This window comes from Crocodylus porosus, unplaced genomic scaffold (genome assembly GCF_001723895.1).
Source record: "Crocodylus porosus isolate Cpor-Errol unplaced genomic scaffold, CroPor_comp1, whole genome shotgun sequence".
Taxonomy (NCBI): Eukaryota; Metazoa; Chordata; order Crocodylia; family Crocodylidae; genus Crocodylus; species Crocodylus porosus.
In genome coordinates, this window is record NW_017728949.1 from 47,650,603 (window position 1) to 47,661,873 (window position 11,271).

Sequence of the window (11,271 nt, forward strand, 5' to 3'; positions counted from 1 at the left end):
TATGTCCAGCCTGAAACGGTCTTGCAGGAGTTTGTGACCGTTCGACCTCGTCATCCCTTGGGGCGCTCTGGTGAACAAAAGTTCCCCCAGATCCTGGTGGTCACCCCTGATAAACTTATAGGTGGCCCATCCCTGAGCCTACTCTTTTCCAGGCTAAAGAGTCCCATGGCTCTCAGCCTGTCATCATAAGATCTGTTTTCCTGACCTCTGATCATGTGCATGACTCTCCTCTGGACTCTCTCAAGCTTCTCCACATCCTTTTTGAACTGTGGAGCCCAAAACACAAAATACAAGAAAAAGTTTTTCTCCTTTTAGCATGGGGTGGAATAGCCCCTTGCCTTGAAATCGCATACAAGGAAACCTCATTAAATACACTGTCTGTCATTAAACTACTGCCAAAAAGCAGCATGTATTCAGTAACGGCAGCCAACTGAAGTTGATTAAATGTAGCCAACTGTCACAGAGTACCTCACAAAAAACTGAAATTACTCCGCTTTATGAGCAGTCAGCCCCACTCTTGCCGCCCATGCCTCAATGTAAATTGATATATATATAATGCAGGAGGCTGCCCAGATCTTACTGTACCACCCACCCACCTGGTCTTTATGGGCCAATCTGTACCAACCACCCACCTTATGGGCCAATAACAAGGCTCCATACCTCCCCTACAATGTGTCCTATGCCTCACAGATGGCATTGTTACAGATAGTCCAATCTCTGATATAGCCTACTCACTGGGCCTTCAGACACCTCAGCCTCTCTCAGCCCCACACTGGGCCTTCAGACCCCTTGATCTCTCTCTCAGCCCCACTCAGGTTGCCAGACCCCTCAATCTCTCCTCAGGCCCCTCTCTGGACCCTCAGACCCTTCAGTCTCATGCAATCACACTCACTGGGCGGTCAGGCCCTTCAGTCTCCCACCTGGCCCCTCTCTCAGATGTCATCTCCTCTTTGGTCCCTCATCCTGGACCCAGTCAACTTCAGCCTCAGACCACTTTCTGAGCCACACTCTGCTTAGGCCTCAGGCCTCTAACTGGGCCTCTCTCCACTCAGGCCTCATTGATCTTCCTTGCCAGTGCTTTTCTATCAGGGTGTGCTCCTCTAGCTTTCCCACTCCACAGGGTAACCCACAAGGTAATGAGAGCTGAGGCTTTTTGGTGCCCCATCCTCACCTTTCCCTGGTGTGGCCTATGTGTGGCATTTCTTGGAGGCTGCCCCACCATAACAACCCACTCCAGCAGCATACAGTTTTAGGTCTTACCCAGGACCAGTCTTCAGGCCTACCTGATCTTACAACTTCCTCTCTGGGACCCTAAATGTCCTAGCCTTTTCTTGGGCTGCTAACTCCTGGGCCATCTGGCCCTAGCTCAACCTCATATCTAAAACCTCCATCTCTGGCTCCCAGCTCACTCTCAGATCCCTTTCCTAAATCCCTCCTCCTCAGATAGCCTAGCTCCAGTCATCATCATCCATGGCTGCCCGCTGCTTGACCCCTTCCTCTCATGGCTGTGGCCCCCCAGGGACCTTTGCCCTCTCGTAGGCCCTGGCTCCACCACCAGGTCAGTCAAGACTCCAAGCTCCTGGTTCTGGCAGTTTCTTGTGATGGGCAATCTCACCCTTCATCTGTATCTGGGCTCTGGCCCCTGTTTGGACCAACAGAGGTCACTAGGTTTATTCCTCCAACAGCCAGCCCTCTCTTCTCTATTGGTCTGCCCTCATGAGTCCCTCCATAAATCACTCCCTCATGAGCCCCGTAGTCCTTCCTTTATGCAGCTCCTTTCTTCCTTGTGCTCCTCAAGGCCCCTCAGTGGGCTTCTATACTCTGTCACCCTCACTGAGGTTCACTCAGGCCCTTCCTAGATTCCCCACACATTAAACTACTCTCTCAGGGCCTACCTAGCCCTCGTATGCAAGCCCCTCACTCTGGGATGGTCCAGCCTCTCTCTCTAGGCCCCTTCTGCACACAGTCTTTCACTCTCTCTGGGCTGGCCTGTCTTTCCATGACCCCTCCCTCTCTTTCCTGTGGCCCCCCAGGGACCTTTGGCTTCTCCTAGGCCCTGGCCCCACCTTCCAGGCCAGTTGAGACTCCAGACTCCTGGGTCTCTCAGTCTCTGGTGGTGGGCTATTTAGCCCTTCAGCCTCTCCTAGGCCCTGGCCCCTGGCCCCTGTCTCCAGTCTGGATCAGTTGAGGTTCTCTGAGTCTCTCTAAAGGCCCTTGTGCACACTGCTCCTCTCTGTCTGGGCTGGGCTGCCTCTCAATAGGCCACTGGCACTCAACAGTCCCCTTCTCAAGGCTCCTCTGGTCTCTCAACAGGCTCAGGCACTCATCCCCCTTCTCAGGCCTCTGAAAACCACCCTGGGTCCCCAGGAACCTCCTCCGTCCCCTTAGTTCCTACCCAAACCCCCAGAATGTCATTCTCCTTCCTGGAATTCAGGAGCTGCGACCTTCCTTTTGGGTGATGTTCCCCCACCAGCTCCCAAGATGTTACTGCCTGCCCTGCTCTTGGTGTCTGGGCCTATACTTTGTCTAAGCCCATCTCTCCTCCAATCAGGCATTTCACATGCAGTCAGATGACCCCCTTGATCTGGATTAGCTGCACCTGCAAGCCCCTGGGTCAACTGACTCTCTAATTAGGCCTGACCACCCCCCCCAGTGGCTCCGCAGATGGCCTGACCTCTTAAAGTGGCAGGCACAGTAAGTGCACTGCCCAACCAACACTGAACTTAACTATAAAACACATGGCCCATATTGGACAAACATGCTGATTGGACCCTTTTTTTTTTTTTTTCCTGCTGATTGGACCCTACCACAAGGATAGGTTAGTGCAACCCAACTGAATAAGATATATGGTAGCGTCCACTGAGCACAGTCCCCCTCAGCACTGACTCTTTTTCAAGTCATGGCTAGCCACTATACTGAATACATTTTGACTTCCTCTTCACCCCCACAGCTGAGTTCTGCTTTTAATGTCTGGCAAACATCAGCTTCATACAGTTCACCCAGAATGCCTCTGCCTCCTCCTCTCTCAGTTTGTTTCATATGATTAGTGTGGCCTCACATTCCATGAGGTACAGCCAAACCAGGTTGCCCTGCACCTCATCTACATATACATTTTTGGAGGGTCTCAGGCTTCATGACAAGAACACTTCTAGTCATGAGTAGGGGACTAATTAGCATATGGATCCTTGTGTAGGGGGAGGGGGAATCTAGAGTACACAAACATACTGAGCAACACTGAGCTGTGAGGTCACCATGGCTTTAAAAGCTGCTGACTCTGCTGGGGTCCAGGCCAATGACCTATATGGTAAATCATGAGCCTTTTTGGCTTTGGGTTAATACCATGGATAGTCTGGCACAAAAGTGTATGTACAGAAGTGTTTCTAAAAAGTGCATTTCTGGAGGACCTGTCTTAAAATTTGCAGCAATTAAAAAAAAAAAGAAGAAGATACAATAGATCAAATCTGCATGAACTAAGTGTGTGGGTACATGTAATAATGTATCTAGATGTGAATTAATACAGGTATGTTTATTTCAAATTTGCCCCTCACTTCCATGTGCTCAGGGAGAACAGGGTCTTACAGCGTGGAAGAGAGAAAGGGACTGCAGGGGGGCAGAAGCTGACAGGGACAGAGAGCAAAAAGGCTACCTGACCCTCCAAATTTATTTTCCCTGCTGTAGCAGTGAGAGAGGGACAAATTAAAGGCAAACCTCTAATAATTAGATTCAATACCTGGAAAATTATAACAAATTTATATATTTTCCATATATAGAATCTAATTATTTGGGCATTGTCTTGTATTAAAGTAAATGTGGTAATAAAATAGCCAGTTTATATCTGTATATATGTTATCTTCCTTCCAGAAAGACTGATGTCAGCTTTTAGCTTTTAAAGTAAAGAAACAAGCATTTCATATTCTGATTGTTTCTGAGAGAACAACAAACAAATATTTCCACCAATGATACATTAATAAATTTAAAGCTGTTCTTGAATTAAATGTGTATTTGTTTTTATAGGTATGTTTCTAGCTGAGATGATCGGAAAATATTTTGTGTCCCCCACCTTGTTAAGAGTCATCTGACTTGCCAGAATTGGTCAAATCCTGTGACTAATAAAGGCAGATAAAGGGATTTGAACTTTGCTCTTTGCAAAAAGCTAATTTTCTGTATAAATTTATATATTTCATAGAAGTAGTTTGATTTGATTACATTGTAATCTGTCACCAACAACTATAAACAGGGCTTTTCCTTCCAATTAATCTATATTACTTTTATTATAACTAAAACAGAACAATATTCCTCAGACCAAAATATCTATGATATTGAGATAATACAAATAGGCTGGCCAAGTGCATTTTATAATACTCCTATTTGGGAGTATTCTGTCCTAGGAAACACACACACACACACACACACGTACGCACATGCTAAAATATCGGGTGATTGCACCCAAAAACTTGCTAAGAGCTTTTTTCCAACTACTCAGTTGTTCTAATAAAAGTTATCACATCTACTCAAAGAACCTTGCCAGCTAAAATATATGCATTTCTTTGGCTCAGTTTGCATGGTCTTGCAGAGTGCTGTAAAACTTTTAGGTTGTTTTTTTTTTTGCTGATTTTCATACTGTGAATGTTTTGTTCAATTAACTGAATGGTGACAATACAAACTACTGCAATTTTGTTATAGTTTGCTATAGTATACTACAAGTGTGCTATATTCCTCTATGGTCAGCCTGAATATGCTAGTATAAATATCCAGTAGCTGTTTTTAAATTAATGGCCTATTTGACTAACTTAATTTATTTTTTAACAGGAATGTTTCTAGCTGAATTGATCGAAAAATATTTTGTGTCCCCCACCTTGTTCAGAGTCATCCGACTCGCCAGAATTGGTCGAATCCTGCGACTCATTAAGGGAGCTAAAGGGATTCGCACTTTGCTCTTTGCTTTGATGATGTCTCTTCCTGCTTTGTTTAACATTGGCCTCCTGCTCTTCCTGGTCATGTTTATTTACGCAATATTTGGGATGTCCAACTTTGCCTATGTTAAGAGGGAAGTTGGGATTGATGACATGTTCAACTTTGAAACTTTTGGCAACAGCATGATCTGCCTATTTCAAATTACCACATCCGCTGGTTGGGATGGCTTGTTAGCACCAATTCTTAACAGTGGGGAACCAGACTGTGACCCACATAAAGATCACCCTGGAAGCTCTGTTAAAGGAGACTGTGGTAACCCTTCAGTTGGGATTTTCTTTTTTGTCAGTTACATTATCATATCATTTCTAGTTGTAGTAAACATGTATATTGCTGTGATTTTGGAGAACTTCAGTGTTGCAACTGAAGAAAGTGCTGAGCCCTTGAGTGAGGATGACTTTGAGATGTTCTATGAGGTTTGGGAAAAGTTTGATCCAGATGCAACCCAGTTCATAGAATATAGTAAACTGTCTGATTTTGCAGCTTCACTGGATCCTCCTCTTCTTATAGCAAAGCCCAACAAAGTCCAGCTTATTGCAATGGATCTGCCCATGGTAAGTGGTGACAGAATTCACTGCCTGGACATCTTGTTTGCTTTTACAAAGCGTGTTTTGGGTGAAAGTGGGGAGATGGATGCACTTCGAATACAAATGGAAGATCGGTTTATGGCAGCCAATCCTTCTAAAGTCTCCTATGAACCAATTACAACCACATTAAAAAGAAAGCAAGAGGAGGTTTCTGCTACTGTTATTCAGCGTGCTTACAGACGGCACCTTTTAAGGCAAAAAGTTAAAAAAGTTTCTAGTCTAATTAACAAAGATAAAAACAAAGGAGATGGACTACCTATCAAGGATATGATTATTGATAAACTAAATGAGAATTCTACTCCAGAAAAAACAGATGAGAGCTCCTCAACCACCTCACCGCCCTCTTATGACAGTGTAACAAAGCCAGAAAAAGAGAAATATGAAAAAGACAAAGCAGTAAAAGACTACAAAGGCAAAGACATCAGGGAAAGTAAAAAGTAAAACACTAAGAATTCTGTTTGTAGGTCACCTTGTTTACAGCCTTTGAAAGTAATGTATCTGTGTCAACAGGACTCCTGTAGGAGGTTTATGCCAAACTGACTGTTTTTACATATATATATGTATATACACATTATATATATACTTATGGTCAGTGCCTATAACAAGACAGTGACCCATCGTCATCAACCTGTAAGTCTAAAACAGGGTAACATACTTGATAGGTGGTTACTGTTTTCATCACAGCTGACACTACTGAAGAAGACAGACACAATGGTTCTTTACATCATAGGAGCCCTGAAAGGTGTGCAAAGCTACATTTTTTGCGTGTTTGACATACTGAAAAACACCTAGTATGGTAACTCTATTCACTGTTTGTACTTCAACTGCCACATTTGCCATATTTTTACAAAAACAGTGTTAGTGAATTTTTGATTTTTTTAATCCACAGGTTGTTTAATATTATATGTGACTATTTTTGTAAATGGGTTTTATGTTGGGGAGGGGGTATGAAGGCCAGGTGTTTTACTCTCCAATTCTCTATAATGTACAGACAAAGTGATTTGCATGGAGGCATGCTGCACTTGTAGATTGTGCCTGGAAAAAAAACCATGACACGATGCAAAGCAACAAGGGTTTTAACTACTTCCATCTTTCTGGGTGGCTTTAAAATTTGAAGTCCTTAACGATTTGTGTTGTCACATTCAGACTAATTTTTATGTGCCTGCAAAGTATCTTGTAATTTACAAGAATTTACACGAGTTATGTTTATGCAAATCATGAAATATAAGCAAGCGCAAACTTCATCCCAATTTCCAGTCACCTAGTCTTTGTTTTTATCAAATGTTGTTCAGAAAAAAAACCACTGTATTGTATTTGTCTTGGGAAAGTAATTTAATCAAATAAGTAATTTTTTTAAAGGTTTATATTTTATTGAAATTGTTTATCCCCTTTTTACTCTCAGTAAGCTTGACAACTAATGAAATAACAAAATCCCCCCTATTGTGTAAATACTTATTTTACACTTTTGTACATATTTGAATATACACATAACTGGCTGTGCCACAGCATATTGCATCAAATATGTACCAAAGTATGTGTAGATTCTAAGCTCTCAACCGGTAACTTCTTATATTCTGTATCATTATAGATAGTTTGGAGAGTACCACTGATGCATGTCAATAGTTTTGCTGCTGTATCTTGCTCCTTCCACTGTCCAGAGTCTCTGCTATAGGAAGCCATGTCAGTGATAAAGTGAATCAAATTGTTTGACAAGACCTCATTCCTTCATATCATTAAGCAATAGTTTGAAGTTATTTATGAGCTTCTTTAGTTTTGCATTTTAAATTTTAAGTGGCTATTATATGGTATAGAATCAAAATGTATAGGGCATACTGCGAATTGCTTAACCTGTTGAAATGTGGTTAGCATATATAAATAATGTAAAAAAAATCATATTATTGGCAGCATTTTGTATATAAGGTAACTGTCATCAGGCTCACTTCTCTGTTTAAGTTACTTCCCATATCACTCTGTTTACTTTCTGTCCATGATAATATTCGGTTGAGATCTTCACAATATAAGAAATAAAGAAAATAAGTACTAATAGGCTATTTTGTTTTAATATTATATTTGCAGATATTTAATTTGTAAAGTGTGTAAAACTGGAACACCAGTTTATTAGTTACCATACAATCATATCTGGTGATTAGGGATAGTGGAGAAACTGTTAGGGGGACAACTGAATTTCTAGCACTACTTGCATCAGAAGTTTCACGATAGTCTTACTGGGCATTTATACATCTGCTGAGGGGCAGGGGGGAGGTGGGGGAGTGCTTTAATTAGAGCAACTTTGAGAGCCATTGTAATTAAAGAGCCCAGAACATCTCATACATCCGTGTCTCCGTGCTTCAAAATGGCAGTGGGGCTACTTTATCTGAAGCTTGTTGAACCACATTACCATGCTCCAGAAGACTTGAATGATCAAGTCTGCTTAGATGGGCAGTAATTACAGAGCATCGGAGCAGCCTTGATGCTCATGTACAGATACCCATTTTTCACAGAAACCTTGTTATTTCTCAGTATTTGTTCATATAGGCTATTCTTATTCTTTTTAATTCATACTGCGCTCAAGCATATGATGGAATCGCCAATATTTTCCTGAGAAAAAATGGTACACTTGTAAATCAAACTCATCACCACATTTTGTGTATCATTCACAAGCTAAAGATAAATGTAGACTCTTCCTTACTAATGCTTTTAACTTGTAATGTGTTGATGGAGTGCATGCAGGAAATTGCTACTACCATAAAAAACGTAAACTACATTATAATTGAGCCAAAAGAATAAACATTTGTTTTTTATTGTATTTATTTCCTTTGATTCTCTGCCTTTATTGCTTAAGGAATCATAAAGTGATTAACTGCTTTTGATCAGGAATGTGTTCTTGATATTCAAAGTTAAATGCCTTAATCTCTATACATTAAAAGTATCATCTGCATATATAGGGAAAAAATAACAGACAACAATATATTAAAAAGTTTAGAACCTTTTACTAATGTGTGACACAGCTTGCAACCTAGCTGATGTCATAAGCCCACACTCACCTCTAGCCGTTCCAGCAAGGGTGAGCAGAGGCTCCAGTGAGAAAGAGCACCCCTCCACTGCAGGCTGGAGGCTATTGGTGTGCCATTAGGAAAACACAGACGGGTTCAAACAACTGGAGACTAGCACACCCTTAATAAAATGCAGCCCAGGTCAGACCCATATGGCCCTTTTCAGTCTGGATCCAACCCAAGGGCCATAGGTTGCTGACCCCTGACAATGAAAGACCCAATATAAATGTTAAGCTAAACAGTTACATTTTATAAAGGAATAAGTATCCAAACACTAGGGTTTATAACAAAGAACTATTAGTCCACCTTGACTGTAGATATTGTTTCCACCTCACTCTACTGAATAGTTGGATGGGTCCCTAATATTCTGATTCTAATATTTCTCCTTAGTATAAACATGCCATATATCTATACAATAATTTATGCATTGATATGCCTTGATTCTGTCCATAAAACCAAAAACAATTTCTGGAAAAAGCTTAAAAATATAAACCATCTTCTCTATAATAACAACCCACTACTGAGGAGTCCCATGATTGTAGCTTAGAAGACCCGATCTTCTATTGTCTGATTTTAAGAACTAAAATTGTAAGATTCCCGAAATGAAGGTAGTGCTTATGATAGAAATCAATGCCCTGCCTATGCCTGCAAGATCTTATAAACAAGGGAGTAGATCAAAATGATCAACTACATGAAAAACTGGTCAGATTGATAAATAAAATCACAATAATATTGGGCTCTTATATAACGTCTTTGATAATATTCTGTGTACCTTGTCAGTGTCAGGAACTAGTGTCCTATCAATTTTTGATTTCCTTCTGATTTGAAATTTAGCACTGGCAGAGGCAGAACATTAGATTTGCTATTTGGTTGATATTAGCAAGTGGTAGGAAGTCAGCAGACTTGCAAGATGACTTGCTACCACTTACTAAAGTCAGCCAAATAGCAGACGTACTATATTTTGATATCTGAAGACTACTCAGGGAAGCCTGTGCTATGATGGTTTATTAGAACAGTTATCTAGTGAAAGTTACCTACAAAAAAGTTAAAGTTTGTCAACATAATGAGAAACACCAACGGTTGACTGCTGGAAAGGAACACTATATAAAAAACAAATCACAGAACAGCATAATACCCTAGGGATACAGTTGTGAGTGGAGAGTAATATTACTAATTTCATGTACTATCTAGATCCCATTTTAGAAGGGAACTTCAAACTTACCTGCTGAGGTATCAAATACTAATGAAAGATGGTATAAAGAATAATTCATGAACCTATCATGTAAGTTTTGGCGAGACACTGGAACACATCTAGACATATCCTGAAAGGCAGTTAATACTAATCAATTATCTAAACAGAGTAAAATTAGACTCCTTCTTTCCTTTTGCAGCAGCTGCCCTCACCATTGTGGGGTGGGAGAAAAAGGGGAGGACTTCAAGATATGAAATGTTTAGCTTAGAGACAAGAAATTACAAAACGGGAGAAAATTACAAAATACATCTCAAAAACTGCAAATGGGAAAAATTGATAGAAATGCAGATGTACCCATTTTTGAAGTAAGGAAGATCCTGAAACTGACAGATAGAACTGTCCTAAACAAATCTAAACAACAATATTTTGAACCAACAGACTTGTTGCCCAACTACAGACCAAGAACGGCATGGTTTGGACCGTTCGATATCTTTGAAATAATAAAATAAAGCAATGTTACAAGGGTGTAGGTTGTAGCCGTGTTGGTCTAAGGACATAGGCAGACAAGGTTCTTTGGGTTTATCTGATATCTTTTATTATACCAACTTAAATAGTTGGAAAAAAATATAATATAAAAAAAACCAAGTAATTCATTTTCAATTATCTGTAAGTTTGAGCGCAGACCATCATGTCAGCACAGAAAGGGTATGACACTGTAACCTCTACCACTACTGAGGGAACACAATGGCTTAATTGTAATAGGCATTCATTCTTGTACAAATCGCTGAAATTTGGCCCTTATTAGATCAAGCATTTTTTGAAACCATATAGTAGCATTTGACAGGCAAAGCAGGTACAAAGATTTAATGGGAATTCCTGCTCTAAAACCTAGAATGAAGTTAATGCTTAAATCCTACTGTTTCAAATTTAGGAGACAGTTAAACTGTACAACAAAATTGACTTTTAAGACTTTTGCCAAAAATAGATTATGTAGTTTAAGCATAACTTCAAACTTAAGGCTGGAATTGAGAATTGTCTCATTAAGAGTTTGGACCTTAAGATCAGTAATGAGTTGCATATAACAAACAAAGAAAAAGGCAAAACAATAGAGCATTAAGCATTTGAGGGAAGGCACCCTTAATATGAACAGTGATGTTTGAAATCTTTTTATAAAACTGTTTCAGATCTTTTTCTGAACTCTTACACAGAAACAGTAACATATAAAAATAAAATTTGATAAAAGATTAGTGCATGATGAAGCCCCATATTCGCATTAAAATCCAAGCCCAAAAGCAGGTAATTCCAAGCCCAAAGGGAGGTAATCCCAACACAGATCAAAGGGAGCAGGAAGGTGCAAAAGCCCCCATGGCTCACTGAAAGCATATGGGAATGTCTCCTAGCTAAAAGGGAGGTGTACACCCAGTGGAAGGGAGGGACCATGACCAGGGAGGACTATACTGCGGTTGCT

The 11,271-nt window shown here is 40.6% G+C and overlaps 1 protein-coding gene across 2 annotated transcripts in view; it reads left to right on the plus strand.

Annotated features, from left to right (window-relative positions):
• LOC109322534 (sodium channel protein type 2 subunit alpha-like) overlaps nt 1-6,894 on the plus strand; it is a 98,437-nt gene extending 91,543 nt beyond the window's left edge. For both annotated transcript variants that reach the window (XM_019553599.1, XM_019553600.1), the window contains exon 26: nt 4,810-6,894. In XM_019553599.1, the coding sequence (XP_019409144.1) occupies nt 4,810-5,999 (1,190 nt within the window). In that variant the 3' untranslated portion in view covers nt 6,000-6,894. The remainder of the gene's footprint in view (nt 1-4,809) is intronic.
• Nucleotides 6,895-11,271: the final 4,377 nt, after the last annotated feature.